At 35.2% G+C, this 26,936-nt stretch overlaps 1 protein-coding gene across 1 annotated transcript in view; it reads right to left on the reverse strand.

Annotated features, from left to right (window-relative positions):
- LOC134573602 (olfactomedin-4-like) overlaps positions 1 to 26,936 on the reverse strand; it is an 82,587-nt gene that overhangs the window by 48,676 nt on the left and 6,975 nt on the right. Inside the window, exons 2-3 of the mRNA XM_063433388.1 lie at positions 9,605 to 9,651; positions 8,879 to 9,028 (exon numbers count right to left, since the gene is read on the reverse strand). Of these exons, the coding sequence (XP_063289458.1) occupies positions 8,879 to 9,028; positions 9,605 to 9,651 (197 nt within the window). The remainder of the gene's footprint in view (positions 1 to 8,878; positions 9,029 to 9,604; positions 9,652 to 26,936) is intronic.

A 26,936-nucleotide genomic window follows, 5' to 3' on the forward strand; every position in this document is an offset into this window, starting at 1 on the left:
TTAATTTCCTCCCAAACTGGCATCATTTGGGCCCATATCCTATTGTTGTTATTGTCGATCCCCATTTTATCTAGACTTTTCGTATTCCATATCATGCCCTCAGGGGTTTTCAAACCTAGATCTTCCATTTCAATATTGAACCAACTTTCTTCTTTGGCACCCGCACATATGTGTGATCACATTTGCCCAATACATAACTTTTATATTGGGGAAATTTAATCCCCCTTCCTTGGTTTTTAATGAGAGAATATTTCTATTAATTCTATTTTTTTTTCCTTTATTGATAAAATTTTCTAAATTGTTTTGAAGTAACGTCAGCCATATTGCTGGGATCTTTAAAGGAATCATTTGGAATGCATAATTCCATTTAGGAATAATATAGGAATTAATAACATTCATACGGCCCCACCAGGTAATCTGCATATTTCTCCATTCTTTAAGTAAAGAGTTTGTACTTTTTAATAACTTTAAGAAGTTTTCTTCCATCATTCTGTCTAAATTCTTAGTAATAACTATACCTAAGCAATCGAATTTCTGGGGCGCCCATATAAATGAGTATTTATTACTAATTTCTTCCCTTGCTTTCTTGTCTAATTCAATGCCCATAACAACCGTTTTTTCATTATTTAACTTGTAATTGGCTAGGTAGCTATACTTTCTAACTTCCTCCATTAAATGTTGCAAAGAGCTGATTGGGTCAGTGATTGATAGCAGAATATCATCCGCATACATGCTGATTTTAAATTCTTTATCCCTTATTTTGTAGCCTTTTATTTCTTCATTATTCCTAATATTTTCCGCTAGTGGTTCTATGGAGAGGATATATAACAAAGGGGAGAGCGGGCAACCATGTCTCACCCCGTTATTTATATATACCCAGTCTGAGCAGACATTTGGGCCTACTATTCTAGTTGAAGGGTTTTTATATACCGACATAATACCTCTTAGCATCCAGCCATCTATTCCGTATGAACAAATGTGTTATATTCACACTCACACTTTGAGGAGCTATATCAGCTCGGTGTTAAGAGCTTGGACGGAATAATCCCCGTCTATGGATTTCTTGAGGTTCCAGATCGTTGGTGAGTTTATAGGTGTAAGTATTCGTTATATGAAAAACAAGAGTAAAATACGCCACATGGTCTAGTACGTAAATATAAAATATTGTAGTAAGAGTAGATGATCCTACTTACATATACTAGAGCAACGACCTGCTCTAGTTTGGAGAATTTCAGGTGGAATAATCCCCACCTCGGGATATAGTGGACCCAGGTATAGCAGCAAAGCAGTATTAAATAGGAAGGAGGACAAAAAAAAAAAAATGACTGGATAGTTTAAAAATTATATATACTTTAATACAATAAGTAAAAAGTGAATAATACACTATAAAACCAGTCCTGTATAAAAGTCCAAAATTCTTCCTCACTTGACGCGTTTCGCCGAAGCTTTCTCTTTTTTTTTTTTTTTTCACTTTTGAGAAAGCTTCAGCGAAACGCGTCAAGTGAGGAAGAATTTTGGACTTTTATACAGGACTGGTTTTATAGTGTATTATTCACTTTTTACTTATTGTATTAAAGTATATATAATTTTTAAACTATCCAGTCATTTTCTTTTTTTTTTGTCCTCCTTCCTATTTAATACTGCTTTGCTGCTATACCTGGATCCACTATATCCCGAGGTGGGGATTATTCCACCTGAAATTCTCCAAACTAGAGCAGGTCGTTGCTCTAGTATATGTAAGTAGGATCATCTACTCTTACTACAATATTTTATATTTACGTACTAGACCATGTGGCGTATTTTACTCTTGTTTTTCATATAACGAATACTTACACCTATAAACTCACCAACGATCTGGAACCTCAAGAAATCCATAGACGGGGATTATTCCGTCCAAGCTCTTAACACCGAGCTGATATAGCTCCTCAAAGTGTGAGTGTGAATATAACACATTTGTTCTTGTGGAATTATATCGTTCATACATACTGTACCATTATCTGTATCTTTGTTTCTCCTTTTTTTTAAGTTACTCCGCTGGCCAGTATTTCTACTAAACGTATGTACAATTTCTGATCTTTAGCGCTGTTCACCTTTCTATTTTATCTGTCCATTTATCACAAGGTAGAGGGAACACCTTGTTGGTGAACTGCTGCTCACCCTTGAGAAGAGAGCGCTTATTACCCTTTTGCATCTATTCCGTATGCTTCTAGAGATAATTCTAAGAACTTCCAATTCAGCCTATCAAAAGCTTTTTCTGCGTCAACTGCTAAAGTCATAAGGGGAATATGTTTCTTGTTGGCGTTATCTATGATGTCTATAATTCTCCTTGAATTGGAGCCTGCCCATCTCTCTGGTATAAAGCCAACTTGGTCATTATGGATTAAAATTCTAGTAATACTCTTAAGACGGTCTGCTAGAATGGATGAAAATATTTTTACATCAGAATTGATTAAAGATATGGGCCGATAACTGGACATGGCAGTTGGATCTTTTCCCTGTTTCAAGATGGGCAGCATATTTGCTCTTGTCATCTCTTCCGGGAAACTACCCACTTGCACTGCGTTATTAAATGCTAATGCCAATTGTTTGCTCAGAATAGATTTAAATGTATAAAAAAATAGATTAGAGAATCCGTCTGGGCCGGGAGTTTTTTGTTTCTTACTTCTCATTATGGTCCGATTTACCTCCTCCTCTGTGATCTGTTTATTTAGACTCTCCTTCTGAGTCTGATCTATTTTTAGAAGGTTTGTACTAGTCAGGTATTGTTTAATCTTATTTATAGGGGCTTCATCAGGGATATTATATAACGCTCCGTAGTATTCTCTAAAACAATTGCCAATATCTTTTGGATTTGTATAGGTTATTTGATTGTGTACAATCTTTAGTATCTGAGCGTTGGCCTGTTGTTTCTTCAATTTATTGGATAACATCTTATCTGTCTTATTCCCTCTACAATAAAATCTCAATTTTAGTTTTTTTATATTATTCGCTGTTTTGATATTCAAACATTGTACAATATTATTTTGGACTTCCGTTAGTCTTCTACCTTTCTCTATTGAGGGTTCTTTTTTATTGTCCTCTGTAAGTTTATAAAGTTCAATATATAAGTCTCCTAGTCTTTTTTCTTTAGTTTTAACTTCATGGTTTAATTTTATAAGGTACCCTCTCAGTACTGCTTTAAAGGAGCACCAGGTATTTAGATTTGATGTATCCGATGGGTCATTCTCCTTAAAAAAACAGTTTATCAGCCTCTCCAGTTTAGTCTTACAGTTTTTATTGTATAACAGATAGTTATTTATTTTCCACGTTGTAGTATTTCTGGTTATTAAGTTGTCTTTAGTTTCAAATATATACATACTATGATCTGACCAGACATTTTCTACTATATTTATTTTGCTCATATTGTTCACTAGATTTAAATTGCCCCAAATCATATCAATTCTTGAATATGTATAGTGGACTTTAGATAGATGGGTATAGTCCCTTACTTCTGGATTTTGGAGACGCCAAACATCGAATAAATCAAATCTATTTTTAGTATTAGTTAATGAGCTCGCATTTTTTATTATTGTTTTGTTTATAACACTCCCTTTCATCACTTTTTTGTCTTTTAATGGGTCTAATATGCAGTTAAAATCTCCTGCAACTATATATAATCCTGTTTTAATTTGATCTACCTTATTTAATATTTTGTTTAATTGTGAGACTGGGGCTATGTTGGGTAAATATATATTGACTATAGTATATTTCACTTCGTTTATCAGACCTACTAATATCAGAAATCTACCTTCTTTGTCTAATTCCTGATAGAGTGTCTCCCACTTAACTCTTTCTGAGATTATCAATGCCACGCCTCTTTTTTTTTTCTCCTTCATGGAGGCATGTATAATAATTGGGAACTTCTTTCCCCCCCACGTTGGTTTCTCATTTTGTCTCCAATGAGTCTCTTGTACTAGGCAGATGTCAATTTTATCTTTTATCATTTGGTTGCGCAACAGGGATCTTTTATACACCGTATTCAGGTCTTGAGCGTTTATAGACAAGAACTTAACCATATTTTGTTCTTCTCCTTCTCTTTTCCCCTCTCCTGACTTTAAAACCTCGCAGATAACACAAATATAAGACAAACGACATTACAACACCTAGGGACATTTTAAGTCCCAAAACTACACCTATCTCTCCAGAGACTATAACCTGGCCTCTGTGGATAGCCCCCATCTCGAAAGCAACCTCTTGCTCCGAGACTTGTGCTTATATAAGAAAGCATCAGGCAGGGCCATGGGGTAGCATCTAAGGGCACGAACCTGGGGGGAGAACCAAAAGGGAGGAGAGGAGAGAGGAGAGGGAGAAAAAAAAAAAAAAAATAATTGCAGTTATGATTTTTATCCACTTGGAATGGTAAAAGTATGTTCCTCCCTCAATTGACTGACTCATCTCCCACCATTTGGTCAGATGCGGCATCTACCACCGGTTTTGCAGCTATTTTTGGGAATGAATGGCTTTGGTGCAGCTGGCCTTCAGCAGTTCAGGATTTGGAAGGTTTTTCCACTACCTCAGCTCTTTTTGAGATCTATCCCATCGTGGCGGCTGCCGTAGCATGGGGTCATTTATGGGCAAACATGCCAGTTCGTTGCTACTCAGATAACCAGGCAACCTGTCACATCATCAACAAAGGTCGTTCCAAATCCCTTACGATCATGAGATTTCTGAGGAAACTCACTTGGTTGGCAGCTTGTCATAATTTTTTCCTATGTTGTTTCCATGTTCCAGGTGTATGTAACACAGCTGCTGACAATTTGTCTCACTTTAAATTTCAGGCGTTTCATCAAGCACTCCCGTCAGCGGCGCCCACAGCCACCATCACTCCAACATTTCAACAACTCATACTGGACTAGAAACCATCATGCAGCATAGCAGGACATTGTCCCAATTGGCACTTTCAAACAATACACACAAAACATACAACAGAGCTTTCACACTATTCAAAAGATTCCTTCTGGAACATAACATCATGCAACCATTTGTTATGACATCTTTTTTGGGGTTTGCTTCCTTTTGCCACCTTAAACTTAAAATGTCATATAACACCATCAAACTCTATCTCACTGGCATTCAACACCACATGCTAATCTTACACCAAAATAACAACAGTTTCATGGCCTCTCACCAAATTAAGACCATACTCAGAGGTATTCAGAAATCAGAACCCACACATACAGCCCAGAGGCTACCCATAGATAACCATATCTTTAAAGCATTATCTAACCTGCTTGACTTAAAACCGTTTGACACCAATACAAACTCTATCATCAAAACAGCAATATACATAGCTTTCTATGGATTTCTAAGACCGAGAAAATTCACTACAACCTCCACGACCCAAACTACTCCTTTCCTCCTCTATTCCCACTTGACAAAACATATGGATCATTACATCCTGACTTTACCTCACTCCAAAACCAGTCAGCACATACCCGTAAACATTCCGTACTATCCCACGCACAACAGATGGTGTCCAGTCAGGGTTTTTGATGCCTACATATAGCATCATAACTTACTACCCTCACAACCATTACTAGAGCTGCAAGGTTCAGTACTCACCAGTACAACCTTCATGACCTAAGTCAGGTCTTTGCTCACACAACTGGGCCTCAACGCAGCCAACTACTCAGGGCACTCCTTTCGTATAGGAGCCGCGACCACAGCCTCCAGTGTAAACATCCCAACTCATGTTATCAAAACACTGGGGCGCTGGAAGTCATCCGCTTACTCACGATACATACCTAACCCAGTACAAGAATTAAGGGATGCTTTCAAAAACATGTCTGGTTGATAAAATGTATATGTATTGGTTGTCTGTAAATTAATTTGTTTATTTAAATTTTGCCCTCTTCTTTCTCAGGCCTACCTCATCGTCGGTTCCGGCACACCACAACCGACTTGCTCTTTTTATTATCCTACATTTATCTATGGTATTTCACACTGTACTGTCTTAAGCACCTAACACAAGTATTAAGGCAATTTGCCTGGATTTGTGGGAGGGGCTGGTTTGCTACCTCTAGCCTACTTAAGGCACTCCCCTTACCTTGCTCCTTACCATTCGAGGTCAGAGTTCAATGACCCTCCCACCACACCACATTTTAACATTTATTTCCTTTCTATTTCTTTTCCTGGGTAGGCCCTCTTCTTTCTCAGGCCTACCTCATCGTCGGTTCCGGCACACCACAACCGACTTGCTCTTTTTATTATCCTACATTTATCTATGGTATTTCACACTGTACTATCATAAGCACCTAACACAAATATATATATATATTTATATATACACACGGTATGTGTGTTTATGCTTTAGGGTGCACACCCTAATGCTATAGGTTGCGCACTCCTATGAAAGGTATCGTTATAATAGATCTTTAAGAATGACACAGAATCAAATTAATACTAACAATTCATTGGTCAATAAGTTATCGTTCAACTCCCAGACTTCTGACGTATATCACATGTTATTTTTGCCAAATTATGGATGTTGTATAATGTTTACCCTCATGCTAATGATCAAATAAACTCTTAAAGGATCACTATAGGGTCAGGAACAAAAACATGTATTCCTGACCCTATAGTGTTAAAACCACCATCTAGCCCCCCTGGGCCCCTCATGCCTCCATTAATATAGCAAAATCTTATTGTATTCAAGCCTTAAGATGCAGATCTGCATGCTGTTTGCCTCAGAAAAACAAGCAGTCTGCTGAATTCATCAGAAGTGGGGGCCTGATCCAATCACAATGCTTCCCCATAGGATTGGCTGAGACTGACAAGGAGGCAGATCAGGGGCAGTGCCAGCACAATGTCACATATTCATCCGCTTATAAAAATGTGTTTAATGGAATTTACTGTTCAGACAGGAAAAGTTGTGCCGAGCAGCAATCAAATCCACAGAAGGATTAATGCTGAGCAGCAATTATGCACATGGGAACCTGGTAACTGCCTTTGGGGTCAAAGGCCGGTTACAGCCTATCAGATCCAGAGGAGGGGTATTTAGACCCAGTTCTCATCCTGCTCAGTGCCCTGTTGTGGTTTCCCTTGTTTTTGTCCGAGAGCGCGTTATTGATTCTGTAATTCTGGTTATTTGACTTTGGCATCGTTTTTGACTTTCCTGTTTTCTGGCATCCCTGACTCCTGGCTTTTCCTTATCGTTGTGTCTCTTTCTGTATCCCTTGACATCGGCTATTCCTGACTATTCTTTGGTACGTTAGTCCGGCCATTCTAAGGTCCGGTATACGTTACCTATCAGTCCTCTGTGTTACACAATTCTACGTGCTGGATCATTCTGTAATCCTGACACACAATTCAAACACAGCCCTGGCCAATCAGAATATCTTCATAGAGATGAATTGAATCAATGATCTCTATGAGGAAAGTTCAGTGTCTGCATGCAGAGGGAGGAGACACTGAATGTTTGGATGCATTTTAGGCAGCCATGACCCAGGAAGGATCTCTAACAGCCATCTGAGGAGTGGCCAGTGAAGTTATCACTAGGCTGTAATGTAAACACTGCATTTTCTCTGAAAAGATAAGCTGTACTTGTTATAGTGACTATAGTGTCCCTTTAATATTCACATATGTTATTATTTGATCACTGCTATCACACCGCACTGCAAACATTCTGCTCTATCTTTCGATATATCCATGTTAATATCACTTAATTTACAGTTTATTCTTATAGTTTGTTTTGGTCTTGAACTTAAGCCTTGATATTATAAGGCACTATATTTGAATGTAGTTGCAGATGGGTAAAAGATAAAAGTAGAAAAAGTTGGCTAGATGTAACTCAGCATAAGTTAGAATATTTAATACTTTAACTTTAAACCGTATTCCTGTTTGTTAATGTTCTTAAAGTGGTATAATTTTAAATATGGTTATCTATTATTATTATTATTATTATTATCGCCATTTATATAGCACCAACAGATTCCGTAGCGCTTTACAATTTTATGAGAGGGGGGATGTAACTATAAATAGGACAATTACAACAAAACTTACAGGAACGATAGGTTGAAGAGGGCCCTGCTCAAACGAGTTTACTGTCTTTCATTTACTAAGCTGTTGTGGTCAGTTGTTGACAGGCTTTCAATATATAAATGAACTTACAACTTGGCTGTTTTTTGCCTAAATTTAATTTTATCAAAGAACAACACTCACTAATAAATAAATCCCTTGATTTTATAAATATCCTCATTATTCAATATCTTACTGTTTAGACAAGAATTGACACAGAATGGAGTGATTCAGTAGAATTTATACACTTACCTTTATACACTTACCTTGTTTTATACACAATCAGTAATATTTACTGAAATGAGAATTCAAAGTGAATTTAGATTGAATTTCATAGTAAAGGCCAAAGTAGCTAAACTGACATGGAGGAATGTGATGTCTCCCCCGGCCAGGCCGGCACAGTTCAATGTAACATCTTGCTCCCTAATATTGTAAGTGGCACCTTCCAAATACACAAATCTCAGAGAATTACCTCAACATAGAGAGCTTCTACAATCGCGTTGCTCCCATTAAGAGATATTTTCAGTTGCAGAATTAGAGATTCCATCTCTCTGATCTCCAACTTTACGAGCTCGAAGTCCAACTCGGTGTATGAAAGTCCTCCCGACTCCATTATCTCCACCCGCTTGGTCAGGTTTATCAGTTTCTCTAAGTAGATTGTGAGCGAGAGTTCATAGCTTTGAATCTGGAGGAATTGGAGAAATAACGAGATACTGTGCTCTCACAATCACATGGTGGATACTAACAATGAATTTTTGGAATGCTTTTTTTATGGTATAATACATTAAATGTGAAACAGACAGCATAAGGCCTTACTCCTTACTTTAGTAATCTGTTGTTGGACGCTGATACTCAGGTTGTAATTGTAGATTTCGAGGTACTCCAAGCGATTAGCCGGGAAGGTGGAGTCTGGGAGGTTTACTGTGCAGTGACAGACCCCATGTTCATCCAGAGACCCATTGGAATGCTGGACCTGGGGAGTGCAAACATATTGGAATAATTAATAATATTAACTCACAAATAGTGATCACATCATATGCAAACTTGCAAGTAATGTTTTCAAACTTATATTAAAGGGACAATATTTAAAAAAATATTAGGTTTTGCTTTGTTTTGCAATTTCAATAGATGGAAAGTTTACACATTTTTGTTATATGTTTATTTCTATATTTTGGTGTTAAAAATATTTTTTTCAGATAGAGGTGTGTATGTCAAAGCATTTACTTTTTTTGCAAACTGGAATTGTATGGTATTGTGGGTATTACCGTACTTCTTTCATTGCCTTCTACTAGCCGATTTTGAGTCAGGTTGTTTGATATTTTAATCCTCTTTGAGAATTAATACTTACTTTTATATTAATGAAATAAAATCAAGTAAAAAAATTGAAGGAAATAAACTGGTAATTTACGATTAAAAAGTCAGTAAATTTACAAAACGCATTAGTTTGTCAGATATTCCAAGATTAATTAAATCTTGAATTGAATGCAAGCTTGATGTGAAGTGACTAGTGGTGAAACACATGGCACAATCCTTTCCAATTCCCAATTACCATCTTCAGGAAGCATGGAAGAACAAGAAGCCAACCTGGATGCCAAACTGTGGAGACAGAGTTATAGAAGAGAGTTTTTGCGAATACTGTAAAGAGGGTCACTGCTGATACAGCAATGTAATTGTAATGGAGTTCCCGTACTCCGAGTGAGTACCTCTTCCAGGTCAACTTCCTTGCTGCCACAGGGGATTCTGGAGCACTTTAGACCCAGTCGCTGAAGCTTGCCTGGGGTCTCTCGGGAACTCGTCCACCCGACCAGGTTGCAGTTCTCTTCCAGTCTGGTATCTTCCCCTTTGCCTTTCCCTCTTTAGCTACTTTCCCAGGCAGCTATAAACACATCTGCCTGCAGTGTGATCTGCTACTGCCTTTACAAAGGCACTTGTGGCTCTTTGGCCTAGCTCTTTTGAACTTTCCCCAGAATCCAGAGACCAAGCAGCCAGCCAACAGGTCTGAAGACTCTGTTATTGAGATCCCCAAATAACCAACTAGGACACACAGTTCCAAAAGGAACTAACACACAATCATTTATTTTGAAGAAGGACTAGCCTTGCCGACTTGTCCTTAAGCATGCAGTGAAAACCATATAAATATAAACAAACCTACACAACATAACATGAAGAACAAGTAACATAATAATGCCTCACTTGAGCTGTGTGATTACGCATCCTCAGGAAGACACATGCGTCAGGTAATCCTCAATAATAAAGTAACTGGTTTAATTTGAAATCTTCTCCAATCTCAGAGACATTCAAATTAATCGGTTCCCATGCTGCGAGCTGAGACATTTATAGGAAGGCGCTATTCTGATCTTTTTTTATTCTGTTTATTTCAATCTTTTTCTGAGTTCTTAATAGCTCATTTTAAGTTGGTTGGTATTAATGCTGTGAATTTTGACATAGCTAATTTGTAACTTTAAATCAAGCTAATTTGCCGGCAGCCCCGAAACATTGTGCTTTCACGACTCTCCAATCTGCTGTGGTGTAACGCAAATTGTATTCTAATGCACTCATTCCCACCTGAATAAAATGCTCTGTTTCATGCTCAGCTGCTTATCAAGGCATCTAATTGTTAGTAAACTTCTGATAAGATCAATATATGACTCCCTACCCCCACTAAATAAAGTAATGTAAGCAACACAAACATTATAGCTCACTATAGTGGTTATGGTTTCAGGAGTCCCTGGCATCATCCCAAGGTCATATTTGACCCAAACTGTGTATATATATATTTGTGGTCGGTTAATATCGTATAGTGAAGTACCTTGTTATTGGAATTAAGTCGGTGTGGTGTGCCGGAACCGACGTAGAGGGTAGGCCTGAAAAAGAGGGCAAAAGGAAATGCCAGAAAAACACACTTATAGCACTATATGAAATCCGTTGTCTTGCTACTCCTGCGTTGGGAATGTTCCTGTATAATATATAGCCGATTCCTAGTGCCTCTAATTGTTTGTTCCGGCGTACTGCTACTGGATGTCGTTCTTATAGAATGGATGTGAAAATAGAAGCCAGTGGTCCTACTTACTCTAATGACAGGAGTGTGAATGTAGAATCGTATTTAGAAGTAGTTAGGGAATGATTAGTAGGTCAAGTGTCTCGATTGTCTGGTTCGAACGTTGACGTGACGCGGTGTAGTGTTTGTACCTTCTTAAATTTTCCTTGGTGAGACATGACTTACCTGTCTGATTAGTTATGATCGTGGAGTTGTAGGGTTCCCAAACCCTTGTATGGTTGCAGGCACATAGATTTAAGACCTGGTTGTGTGGCGCGAATGCTGTTTTTGGGAGTCTGATACTGCCCGGTATTCCCATCTGTGTACGTACGTTACTGTGAAGCGATAAACCAATTATCTCTGATATCTTGTGTAAAAAATGGGGTATGGTTTGAAAGGCTTGTCAGAAACGTGTATGTCAGTTCGGAATAGTGCGATCATGTACATATGAAGGTTTGAATAGAAGGTGGCAAAAATGTAGAAAAGACTACAGGGTGATCAGTATGCCAGTGGAAGTCATGCCCCACTGATTCTTGGAAGAATGTCACGATTCTGTCATATGTATCTTAGAGCAAACGAATAATGTTCTAGATGAAAACTTGTGTCGAGCCCCAACAGCCGAGTGACCGGAAGGGGATGCCAAAATGCGGATTATGCCTGAGAGATGTGAGTTGGGTGAGGTACGAGACTGAGCGACTCATGGATAGTCGGCCCTAATAGACACGAAAATGCTGCAATCCCTCGTCTGACGTTGCGTTTGTAGGACATCCTGAAAAAAAAAACATGACAACAACAATGAACTCAAACAACAACAATACGGTTAAGTAAAATAGAACTGGCTGGCTAACTAGTGCCGAAGCGAAAAGCTCACTACCCCGTGACAAGTGAGGCCCTGCTAGTAGCCAAGCGGCTGGTGAGAGGCTCTACCTATGATTTGGGCGTGGGGCTCGAGCCACTAGCGTGGTGGCGGGGTGGTGGCCTCTCGGTGACAGTAAAGATCCAAAAACGTGTGGCCGTGTCAGGTGAGGCCCTAACTATAAACCCGATAGGTGGGTGAATGCGAGGCACTAACTATGATTTGGGCCGAGGGGCGAAAATCTCCGTGTTGAGATTGGGGAGTTGGCCTCGCGGGACCAGCTACGTTGTACAGCTAAGGCCAGCTCCTAACCCTAGATAGCCAGTTCTCTGACCCTAGACGGGGGCTTGATAAGGGGGTAACGTAACGTGCTTGGAAACCCAAGTTGTAGTAAATGATAGGTACCCAGATATTCCCAGATAGAGACAGAGGAAAAGAAGGGAGAGAAAGGAAAGGAAGAAAGAAGAAGGAACCGAAGTCGAGGGAAGGAAAATAATGTGCAGTATAGTGAAGTACTATGGAGATATAGCTGATAGTGCAGTATCGATAGACCCTGAGGGTGCTGAAGATTCTCGTGATGGTTACTACAGAAGCCTGAAAGGAGATGAATGAAGGCGTTGTGCCAAGAAAACGTCGTAGCAGCTGACGGAGAGAGGAGGGTGAAATTAGCAAGGTAGTGAGTAACAAAACGATTGTTACGGGTAGTGAGTACGAATGAAGAGTTGTGGAGTGGAGCCGTGGCCTGACGAGGCAAGGCAGGAATCAAGCCCCCGTACCCCAAACATGTAACGTGGCCTAGTAGAGGCAGTTGTTTGGAAACACAATGAAACCAAACCTGATAGAAACAGGTGAAAATCGCTTAACAAAGGCCAATTGTGTAACAATTGTAGGAAATGTGAACGAAAACACATTTATACCAGATAGAAACAGGCGGCAATAGCGAACCAGTAATTGTCTACTGCTAGCAGATGACAAAATGAAACAAATAGTAATTGTGTTTTGATGGTTCGATACCCCATCGTGTAACAACGTGGCCCTGTCGAGGCAGTTGTTTGAAATGTGGATGAAACTTAATGGTACCTGATAGAAATAGGCGACAATAGCGAACTAGTAATTGTCTAATGATAACAAATGACAGTAAGCAACATTAATCGTATATATCGGGGTATGACCAATGGCGGTAACGCCTGAACCTGAGGTAATTCGATACATGTATAACAGGAGTTGCACAAGTGCAGTGTAATCTGGTAGATAGAATAACCAACACAGACAGCGTTTCATTAGTTAGATTAACTTGACCCAAATAAACAGTACATGCATGGCTTACGTTGATTGCCAGATGCTGCTATTAGTTAGAAGCTTGATGACAGGGTATTGGTAGTTAATCCAGCGGCCCTCTGGCAGTGTAAGAACTATCAATAATAATGATGCATGGTGGATTTATGTAAGACAAGGGTAACAGAGAGTAATATAGTGTTAGGGGTGATATGCCGAGTATACCAACAATTATAGGATTGTAAAGAGGGAATGGGCATACATAGTACATCGATTATTAAGTGATGTTATGCAGGTATGTTAACCAGACCAACCGAGGGAGTCCCAGGGGACTGTACTATGTAGTAATACTTATAAGGGGCGGAACTGGAAAGCAACAGCAGGAGGCTATCATATGAAGACATAGACAGATCATTGTACATGTCCACAAGTATAAATTTTTCTGTCATCATTAGGCCAAAGCCTGACACTGGCAGAATTTGATTCCTGTTACAGCAATTGTATAAAGGCTACACAGATTGTCACAGTGATTGACTGGTGTAAGCATACACTATATACTGTATTGAACAGGCATTGCTCAATCTTTAACCACATAAACAGTAAAATCAAGAATTAACATGTAAATGTAATGAATATTCTGCTAAAAGGAACCTCTTGTGGCTGTTTGTTCGTGTGTAATGAGAAGAACGTAAAATTGAAAGCGTTGAACGGCGGGAACAGCCTGAAAGTGGCTATTCTCGCCGATTACCTGGTGTTGATTTGTTAGACGGTACTTGTGACAGTACGAACGGAAGGTGCTGACTGCGGGAAAGCAAAGTGGTTGACAGGAGCGGAGGAGCGCTGACTGGAACCGGGAGTCCGGCTGCCAAGGGAAGGCGAGGATATCCGGAGGTGAACAGCGTGCGTACGCCCGGGACCGGAAGTGCGGCGGAGGGGAGACCCGGATGTTCGGCTGGACGTTCACTGTTCAGTGTTCCGGCGCTGGCAGTGCTTCGGCTGAGTTTCCCCAAACGGAGGGGGAAGCTCTGAACTGGCGTGACGTGCGGCCGTAAACCGGAAGTGCGAGGTCATTGAGGAGGACCAGTGAACAGCGTGCGTACGGCAAGGTAGGAAGGGGGGGAGTAGCGTTATATAGGAACGCTAACTCCTCCCACAAATACAGGCCTTACGGCCTTAAACATATAATGTTAAACAAAAATCTGCACACCAGTCAAGCCATAAGACTTGCTTTTCCCACAGAAAAAAGCAAGTCTTATGGCTTGACTGGTGTGCAGATTTTTATTTAACATTTTATTAATTATCCACAGACTTCAGGTGGAAGGGGTTTTCAATCACAATTTTTCCCCACCATAACCTATTTATATATATATATATAAATATATGCAATGTATGATCATATAATGTAACTAAATCCCCATTATTTTTTTGCCTAGATTAGGTGTTTTTAAAAAAAACTTTTACAAACTAATAAAATCTGTCAACTTTGAAGTTGCTGTTTAGTAGATAGGAGAGTGCGCTGGATCTTGTGTATTGTTTATTGTATATTATGGCCCCAGGCAGCACCCCATTTAAGCATGTTTATGTGAGTGCAACCATCCCCCCATGTTTCCTATATATATTTGGGAGTCTAGCCAACTCCTTGGTTTTGCACCCCTCCCTGTTACAGGTGCCTCATCTCAGGTCCCTATTTAGCCTTGTACTGCAGAGAGCCTCAGATGGAATTTTTTCCCAAGTAAGTGGTTAATCTCATAAGAGCAGACATTAGACTGTGAGAGTAGGACCTGCCAAAGATGGGGTACATTGACGTTGTGGCAGGCTTATGCAATGTATGGTCATATAATGTAACTAAATCCCCATTATTTTTTTGCCTAGATTAGGTGTTTTTAAAAAAAAAAACTTTTACAAACTAATAAAATCTGTCAACTTTGAAGTTGCTGTTTAGTAGATAGGAGAGTGCGCTGGATCTTGTGTATTGTTTATTGTGTGTGTGTGTGTGTGTGTGTGTGTGTGTATATATATATATATATATATATATATATATATATATATATCTTCAACCTATCGTTCCTGTATGTCTTCCTGTAATTGTCCTATTTATAATTAAATCCCCCCTCTAATAATATTGTAAAGCACTACGGAATCTGTTGGCGCTATATAAGTTGCAATAATAATAATAATAAAATTAAAATATAAATTACAAAAACTGAGATTAAAATACCCTTTATAATTTACTGACTCAGTGACCTGGCTTTATATAAATTATTAATACTGAGATTATAAATACCCTTTATAACTAACCGGCTCTGTGACCTGGCTTTATATAAATTATAAATACTGAGATTATAAATACCCTTTATAACTAACCCACTCTGTGACCTGGCTTTATATAAATTATTAATACTGAGATTATAAATACCCTTTATAACTAACCGGCTCTGTGACCTGTCTTTATATAAATTATAAATACTGAGATTCTAAATACCCTTTATAACTAACCGGCTCTGTGACCTGTCTTTATATAAATTATAAATACTGAGATTATAAATACCCTTTATAACTAACCGGCTCTGTGACCTGGCTTTATATAAATTATAAATACTGAGATTATAAATACCCTTTATAACTAACCCACTCTGTGACCTGGCTTTATATAAATTATTAATACTGAGATTATAAATACCCTTTATAACTAACCGGCTCTGTGACCTGGCTTTATATAAATTATAAATACTGAGATTCTAAATACCCTTTATAATTTACCGGCTCTGTGACCTGGCTTTATAGAAATTATTAATACTGAGATTATAAATACCCTTTATAACTAACCGGCTCTGTGACCTGGCTTTATATAAATTATTAATACTGAGATTATAAATACCCTTTATAGTTTACCGGCTCAGTGACCTGGCTTTATATAAATTATTAATGCTGAGATTATAAATACCTTTTATAACTAACCGGCTCAATGACCTGGCTTTATATAAATTATTAATACTGAGATTATAAATACCCTTTATAACTAACCGGCTCAATGACCTGGCTTTATATAAATTATTAATGCTGAGATTATAAATACCCTTTATAACTAACCGGCTCAATGACCTGGCTTTATATAAATTATTAATACTGAGATTATAAATACCCTTTATAACTAACCGGCTCTTTGACCTGTCTTTATATAAATTATAAATAATTAGATTATAAATACCCTTTATAACTAACCGGCTCTGTGACCTGGCTTTATATAAATTATAAATAGTGAGATTATAAATACCCTTTATAACTAACCGGCTCTTTGACCTGTCTTTATATAAATTATAAATAATTAGATTATAAATACCCTTTATAACTAACCGGCTCTGTGACCTGGCTTTATATAAATTATTAATACTGAGATTATTAATACCCTTTATAACTAACCGGCTCAGTGACCTGGCTTTATATAAATTATAAATACTGAGATTATAAATACCCTTTATAACTAACCGGCTCTGTGACCTGGCTTTATATAAATTATAAATAGTGAGATTATAAATACCCTTTATAACTAACCGGCTCTTTGACCTGTCTTTATATAAATTATAAATAATTAGATTATAAATACCCTTTATAACTAACCGGCTCTGTGACCTGGCTTTATATAAATTATAAATAGTGAGATTATAAATACCCTTTATAACTAACCGGCTCTTTGACCTGTCTTTATATAAATTATAAATAATTAGATTATAAATACCCTTTATAACTAACCGGCTCTGTGACCTGGCTTTATATAAATTATTAATACTGAGATTATTAATACCCTTTATAACTAACCGGCTCAGTGACCTGGCTTTATATAAATTATAAATACTGAGATTATAAATACCCTTTATAACTAACCGGCTCTGTGACCTGTCTTTATATAAATTATAAATACTGAGATTATAAATACCCTTTATAACTAACCGGCTCTGTGACCTGGCTTTATATAAATTATAAATACTGAGATTCTAAATACCCTTTATAACTAACCGGCTCTGTGACCTGGCTTTATATAAATTATTAATACTGAGATTATTAATACCCTTTATAACTAACCGGCTCTGTGACCTGTCTTTATATAAATTATAAATACTGAGATTCTAAATACCCTTTATAACTAACCGGCTCTGTGACCTGTCTTTATATAAATTATTAATACTGAGATTATAAATACCCTTTATAACTAACCGGCTCAATGACCTGGCTTTATATAAATTATAAATACTGAGATTCTAAATACCCTTTATAATTTACCGGCTCTGTGCCCTGGCTTTATATAAATTATTAATACTGAGATTATAAATACCCTTTATAACTAACCGGCTCAATGACCTGGCTTTATATAAATTATAAATACTGAGATTCTAAATACCCTTTATAATTTACCGGCTCTGTGACCTGGCTTTATATAAATTATTAATACTGAGATTATAAATACCCTTTATAACTAACCGGCTCTGTGACCTGTCTTTATATAAATTATAAATACTGAGATTATAAATACCCTTTATAACTAACCGGCTCTGTGACCTGGCTTTATATAAATTATTAATACTGAGATTATAAATACCCTTTATAACTAACCGGCTCTGTGACCTGGCTTTATATAAATTATAAATACTGAGATTATAAATACCCTTTATAACTAACCGGCTCTGTGACCTGGCTTTATATAAATTATAAATACTGAGATTATAAATACCCTTTATAACTAACCGGCTCTGTGACCTGGCTTTATATAAATTATAAATACTGAGATTATAAATACCCTTTATAACTAACCGGCTCTGTGACCTGGCTTTATATAAATTATTAATACTGAGATTATAAATACCCTTTATAATTTACAGGCTCAGCGACCTGGCTTTATATAAATTATTAATACTGAGATTCTAAATACCCTTTATAATTTACAGGCTCAGCGACCTGGCTTTATATAAATTATAAATACTGAGATTATAAATACCCTTTATAACTAACCGGCTCTGTGACCTGTCTTTATATAAATTATAAATACTGAGATTATAAATACCCTTTATAACTAACCGGCTCTGTGACCTGTCTTTATATAAATTATAAATACTGAGATTATAAATACCCTTTATAACTAACCAGCTCTGTGACCTGTCTTTATATAAATTATAAATACTGAGATTATAAATACCCTTTATAATTTACCGGCTCTGTGACCTGGCTTTATATAAATTATAAATACTGAGATTCTAAATACCCTTTATAACTAACCGGCTCTGTGACCTGGCTTTATATAAATTATAAATAGTGAGATTATAAATACCCTTTATAACTAACCGGCTCTGTGACCTGGCTTTATATAAATTATAAATACTGAGATTCTAAATACCCTTTATAACTAACCGGCTCTGTGACCTGGCTTTATATAAATTATAAATAGTGAGATTATAAATACCCTTTATAACTAACCGGCTCAGTGACCTGGCTTTATATAAATTATTAATACTGAGATTATAAATACCCTTTATAACTAACCGGCTCAGTGACCTGGCTTTATATAAATTATAAATACTGAGATTATAAATACCCTTTATAACTAACCGGCTCAGTGACCTGGCTTTATATAAATTATTAATACTGAGATTATAAATACCCTTTATAATTTACCGGCTCTGTGACCTGGCTTTATATAAATTATTAATACTGAGATTATAAATACCCTTTATAACTAACCGGCTCTGTGACCTGGCTTTATATAAATTATAAATACTGAGATTATAAATACCCTTTATAACTAACCGGCTCTGTGACCTGGCTTTATATAAATTATAAATACTGAGATTATAAATACCCTTTATAACTAACCGGCTCTGTGACCTGGCTTTATATAAATTATAAATACTGAGATTATAAATACCCTTTATAACTAACCGGCTCTGTGACCTGGCTTTATATAAATTATTAATACTGAGATTATAAATACCCTTTATAACTAACCGGCTCTGTGACCTGTCTTTATATAAATTATTAATACTGAGATTATAAATACCCTTTATAACTAACCGGCTCTGTGACCTGGCTTTATATAAATTATAAATACTGAGATTATAAATACCCTTTATAACTAACCGGCTCTGTGACCTGGCTTTATATAAATTATTAATACTGAGCTTATAAATACCCTTTATAACTAACCGGCTCTGTGACCTGGCTTTATATAAATTATTAATACTGAGATTATAAATACCCTTTATAATTTACCGGCTCTGTGACCTGGCTTTATATAAATTATAAATACTGAGATTATAAATACCCTTTATAACTAACCGGCTCTGTGACCTGGCTTTATATAAATTATAAATACTGAGATTATAAATACCCTTTATAACTAACCGGCTCTGTGACCTGTCTTTATATAAATTATAAATAGTGAGATTATAAATACCCTTTATAATTTACCGGCTCTGTGACCTGGCTTTATATAAATTATAAATACTGAGATTATAAATACCCTTTATAACTAACCGGCTCTGTGACCTGGCTTTATATAAATTATAAATACTGAGATTATAAATACCCTTTATAACTAACCGGCTCTGTGACCTGGCTTTATATAAATTATAAATACTGAGATTATAAATACCCTTTATAACTAACCGGCTCTGTGACCTGGCTTTATATAAATTATAAATACTGAGATTATAAATACCCTTTATAACTAACCGGCTCTGTGACCTGTCTTTATATAAATTATAAATAGTGAGATTATAAATACCCTTTATAATTTACCGGCTCTGTGACCTGGCTTTATATAAATTATAAATACTGAGATTATAAATACCCTTTATAACTAACCGGCTCTGTGACCTGGCTTTATATAAATTATAAATAGTGAGATTATAAATACCCTTTATAACTAACCGGCTCTGTGACCTGGCTTTATATAAATTATAAATAGTGAGATTATAAATACCCTTTATAACTAACCGGCTCTGTGACCTGGCTTTATATAAATTATAAATACTGAGATTATAAATACCCTTTATAACTAACCGGCTCTGTGACCTGTCTTTATATAAATTATAAATACTGAGATTATAAATACCCTTTATAACTAACCGGCTCTGTGACCTGGCTTTATATAAATTATAAATAGTGAGATTATAAATACCCTTTATAACTAACCGGCTCTGTGACCTGGCTTTATATAAATTATAAATACTGAGATTATAAATACCCTTTATAACTAACCGGCTCTGTGACCTGGCTTTATATAAATTATTAATACTGAGATTATAAATACCCTTTATAACTAACCGGCTCTGTGACCTGGCTTTATATAAATTATAAATACTGAGATTATAAATACCCTTTATAACTAACCCACTCTGTGACCTGGCTTTATATAAATTATTAATACTGAGATTATAAATACCCTTTATAACTAACCGGCTCTGTGACCTGTCTTTATATAAATTATAAATACTGAGATTCTAAATACCCTTTATAACTAACCGGCTCTGTGACCTGGCTTTATATAAATTATAAATACTGAGATTCTAAATACCCTTTATAATTTACCGGCTCAGCTACCTGGCTTTATATAAATTATAAATAGTGAGATTATAAATACCCTTTATAATTTACCGGCTCTGTGACCTGGCTTTATAGAAATTATTAATACTGAGATTATAAATACCCTTTATAACTAACCGGCTCTGTGACCTGGCTTTATATAAATTATTAATACTGAGATTATAAATACCCTTTATAGTTTACCGGCTCAGTGACCTGGCTTTATATAAATTATTAATGCTGAGATTATAAATACCTTTTATAACTAACCGGCTCAATGACCTGGCTTTATATAAATTATTAATACTGAGATTATAAATACCCTTTATAACTAACCGGCTCAATGACCTGGCTTTATATAAATTATTAATGCTGAGATTATAAATACCCTTTATAACTAACCGGCTCAATGACCTGGCTTTATATAAATTATTAATACTGAGATTATAAATACCCTTTATAATTTACCGACTCAGTGACCTGGCTTTATATAGATTATAAATACCCTTTATAACTTACCGGCTCTGTGACCTGGCTTTATATAAATTATAAATACTGAGATTATAAATACCCTTTATAACTAACCGGCTCTGTGACGTGGCTTTATATAAATTATAAATACTGAGCTTATAAATACCCTTTATAACTAACCGGCTCAGTGACCTGTCTTTATATAAATTATTAATACTGAGCTTATAAATACCCTTTATAACTAACCGGCTCTGTGCCCTGTCTTTATATAAATTATAAATACTGAGATTATAAATACCCTTTATAACTAACCGGCTCTGTGACCTGGCTTTATATAAATTATAAATACTGAGATTATTAATACCCTTTATAACTAACCGGCTCAGTGACCTGTCTTTATATAAATTATTAATACTGAGATTATAAATACCCTTTATAACTAACCGGCTCTGTGACCTGGCTTTATATAAATTATAAATACTGAGATTATAAATACCCTTTATAACTAACCGGCTCTGTGACCTGGCTTTATATAAATTATAAATACTGAGATTATAAATACCCTTTATAACTAACCGGCTCTGTGACCTGGCTTTATATAAATTATAAATACTGAGATTATAAATACCCTTTATAACTAACCGGCTCTGTGACCTGTCTTTATATAAATTATAAATAGTGAGATTATAAATACCCTTTATAATTTACCGGCTCTGTGACCTGGCTTTATATAAATTATAAATACTGAGATTATAAATACCCTTTATAACTAACCGGCTCTGTGACCTGGCTTTATATAAATTATAAATAGTGAGATTATAAATACCCTTTATAACTAACCGGCTCTGTGACCTGGCTTTATATAAATTATAAATAGTGAGATTATAAATACCCTTTATAACTAACCGGCTCTGTGACCTGGCTTTATATAAATTATAAATACTGAGATTATAAATACCCTTTATAACTAACCGGCTCTGTGACCTGTCTTTATATAAATTATAAATACTGAGATTATAAATACCCTTTATAACTAACCGGCTCTGTGACCTGGCTTTATATAAATTATAAATAGTGAGATTATAAATACCCTTTATAACTAACCGGCTCTGTGACCTGGCTTTATATAAATTATAAATACTGAGATTATAAATACCCTTTATAACTAACCGGCTCTGTGACCTGGCTTTATATAAATTATTAATACTGAGATTATAAATACCCTTTATAACTAACCGGCTCTGTGACCTGGCTTTATATAAATTATAAATACTGAGATTATAAATACCCTTTATAACTAACCCACTCTGTGACCTGGCTTTATATAAATTATTAATACTGAGATTATAAATACCCTTTATAACTAACCGGCTCTGTGACCTGTCTTTATATAAATTATAAATACTGAGATTCTAAATACCCTTTATAACTAACCGGCTCTGTGACCTGGCTTTATATAAATTATAAATACTGAGATTCTAAATACCCTTTATAATTTACCGGCTCAGCTACCTGGCTTTATATAAATTATAAATAGTGAGATTATAAATACCCTTTATAATTTACCGGCTCTGTGACCTGGCTTTATAGAAATTATTAATACTGAGATTATAAATACCCTTTATAACTAACCGGCTCTGTGACCTGGCTTTATATAAATTATTAATACTGAGATTATAAATACCCTTTATAGTTTACCGGCTCAGTGACCTGGCTTTATATAAATTATTAATGCTGAGATTATAAATACCTTTTATAACTAACCGGCTCAATGACCTGGCTTTATATAAATTATTAATACTGAGATTATAAATACCCTTTATAACTAACCGGCTCTGTGACCTGTCTTTATATAAATTATTAATACTGAGATTATTAATACCCTTTATAACTAACCGGCTCAGTGACCTGGCTTTATATAAATTATAAATAGTGAGATTATAAATACCCTTTATAACTAACCGGCTCTGTGACCTGTCTTTATATAAATTATAAATAATTAGATTATAAATACCCTTTATAACTAACCGGCTCTGTGACCTGGCTTTATATAAATTATAAATACTGAGATTCTAAATACCCTTTATAATTTACCGGCTCTGTGACCTGTCTTTATATAAATTATAAATAATTAGATTATAAATACCCTTTATAACTAACCGGCTCTGTGACCTGGCTTTATATAAATTATAAATACTGAGATTCTAAATACCCTTTATAATTTACCGGCTCTGTGACCTGTCTTTATATAAATTATTAATACTGAGATTATTAATACCCTTTATAACTAACCGGCTCAGTGACCTGGCTTTATATAAATTATAAATACTGAGATTATAAATACCCTTTATAACTAACCGGCTCTGTGACCTCGCTTTATATAAATTATAAATACTGAGATTCTAAATACCCTTTATAATTTACCGGCTCTGTGACCTGTCTTTATATAAATTATTAATACTGAGATTATTAATACCCTTTATAACTAACCGGCTCAGTGACCTGGCTTTATATAAATTATAAATACTGAGATTATAAATACCCTTTATAACTAACCGGCTCTGTGACCTGGCTTTATATAAATTATAAATAGTGAGATTATAAATACCCTTTATAACTAACCGGCTCTGTGACCTGTCTTTATATAAATTATAAATAATTAGATTATAAATACCCTTTATAACTAACCGGCTCTGTGACCTGGCTTTATATAAATTATAAATACTGAGATTATAAATACCCTTTATAATTTACCGGCTCTGTGACCTGGCTTTATATAAATTATAAATACTGAGATTCTAAATACCCTTTATAATTTACCGGCTCTGTGACCTGGCTTTATATAAATTATTAATACTGAGATTCTAAATACCCTTTATAACTAACCGGCTCTGTGACCTGGCTTTATATAAATTATTAATACTGAGATTATAAATACCCTTTATAACTAACCGGCTCTGTGACCTGGCTTTATATAAATTATTAATACTGAGATTATAAATACCCTTTATAACTAACCGGCTCTGTGACCTGGCTTTATATAAATTATAAATACTGAGATTCTAAATACCCTTTATAATTTACCGGCTCTGTGACCTGGCTTTATATAAATTATTAATACTGAGATTATAAATACCCTTTATAACTAACCGGCTCAATGACCTGGCTTTATATAAATTATAAATACTGAGATTCTAAATACCCTTTATAATTTACCGGCTCTGTGACCTGTCTTTATATAAATTATAAATACGGAGATTATAAATACCCTTTATAACTAACCGGCTCTGTGACCTGTCTTTATATAAATTATAAATACTGAGATTATAAATACCCTTTATAACTAACCGGCTCTGTGACCTGGCTTTATATAAATTATTAATACTGAGATTATAAATACCCTTTATAATTTACAGGCTCAGCGACCTGGCTTTATATAAATTATTAATACTGAGATTATAAATACCCTTTATAATTTACCGGCTCTGTGACCTGGCTTTATATAAATGATTAATACTGAGATTCTAAATACCCTTTATAATTTACAGGCTCAGCGACCTGGCTTTATATAAATTATAAATACTGAGATTATAAATACCCTTTATAACTAACCGGCTCTGTGACCTGTCTTTATATAAATTATAAATACTGAGATTATAAATACCCTTTATAACTAACCAGCTCTGTGACCTGTCTTTATATAAATTATAAATACTGAGATTCTAAATACCCTTTATAACTAACCGGCTCTGTGACCTGGCTTTATATAAATTATAAATAGTGAGATTATAAATACCCTTTATAACTAACCGGCTCTGTGACCTGTCTTTATATAAATTATAAATACTGAGATTATAAATACCCTTTATAACTAACCGGCTCTGTGACCTGGCTTTATATAAATTATAAATACTGAGATTCTAAATACCCTTTATAACTAACCGGCTCTGTGACCTGGCTTTATATAAATTATAAATACTGAGATTATAAATACCCTTTATAACTAACCGGCTCAGTGACCTGGCTTTATATAAATTATTAATACTGAGATTATAAATACCCTTTATAATTTACCGGCTCTGTGACCTGGCTTTATATAAATTATTAATACTGAGATTATAAATACCGTTTATAACTAACCGGCTCTGTGACCTGGCTTTATATAAATTATAAATACTGAGATTATAAATACCCTTTATAACTAACCGGCTCTGTGACCTGGCTTTATATAAATTATAAATACTGAGATTATAAATACCCTTTATAACTAACCGGCTCTGTGACCTGGCTTTATATAAATTATAAATACTGAGATTATAAATACCCTTTATAACTAACCGACTCTGTGACCTGGCTTTATATAAATTATAAATACTGAGATTATAAATACCCTTTATAACTAACCGGCTCTGTGACCTGGCTTTATATAAATTATTAATACTGAGATTATAAATACCCTTTATAACTAACCGGCTCTGTGACCTGTCTTTATATAAATTATTAATACTGAGATTATAAATACCCTTTATAACTAACCGGCTCTGTGACCTGGCTTTATATAAATTATAAATACTGAGATTATAAATACCCTTTATAACTAACCGGCTCTGTGACCTGGCTTTATATAAATTATTAATACTGAGCTTATAAATACCCTTTATAACTAACCGGCTCTGTGACCTGGCTTTATATAAATTATAAATACGGAGATTATAAATACCCTTTATAACTAACCGGCTCTGTGACCTGGCTTTATATAAATTATAAATACGGAGATTATAAATACCCTTTATAACTAACCGGCTCTGTGACCTGGCTTTATATAAATTATAAATACTGAGATTCTAAATACCCTTTATAACTAACCGGCTCTGTGACCTGGCTTTATATAAATTATAAATACTGAGATTATTAATACCCTTTATAACTAACCGGCTCTGTGACCTGGCTTTATATAATTATAAATACTGAGATTCTAAATACCCTTTATAACTAACCGGCTCAATGACCTGGCTTTATATAAATTATAAATACTGAGATTATAAATACCCTTTATAACTAACCGGCTCTGTGACCTGTCTTTATATAAATTATAAATACTGAGATTATAAATACCCTTTATAACTAACCGGCTCTGTGACCTGTCTTTATATAAATTATTAATACTGAGATTATAAATACCCTTTATAACTAACCGGCTCTGTGACCTGGCTTTATATAAATTATAAATAGTGAGATTATAAATACCCTTTATAACTAACCGGCTCTGTGACCTGGCTTTATATAATTATAAATACTGAGATTATAAATACCCTTTATAACTAACTGGCTCTGTGACCTGTCTTTATATAAATTATAAATAGTGAGATTATAAATACCCTTTATAACTAACCGGCTCTGTGACCTGGCTTTATATAATTATAAATACTGAGATTATAAATACCCTTTATAACTAACCGGCTCTGTGACCTGTCTTTATATAAATTATAAATAGTGAGATTATAAATACCCTTTATAACTAACCGGCTCTGTGACCTGGCTTTATATAATTATAAATACTGAGATTATAAATACCCTTTATAACTAACTGGCTCTGTGACCTGTCTTTATATAAATTATAAATAGTGAGATTATAAATACCCTTTATAACTAACCGGCTCTGTGACCTGG

This window comes from Pelobates fuscus, chromosome 9, assembly GCF_036172605.1.
Source record: "Pelobates fuscus isolate aPelFus1 chromosome 9, aPelFus1.pri, whole genome shotgun sequence".
NCBI classification, from domain to species: domain Eukaryota; kingdom Metazoa; phylum Chordata; class Amphibia; order Anura; family Pelobatidae; genus Pelobates; species Pelobates fuscus.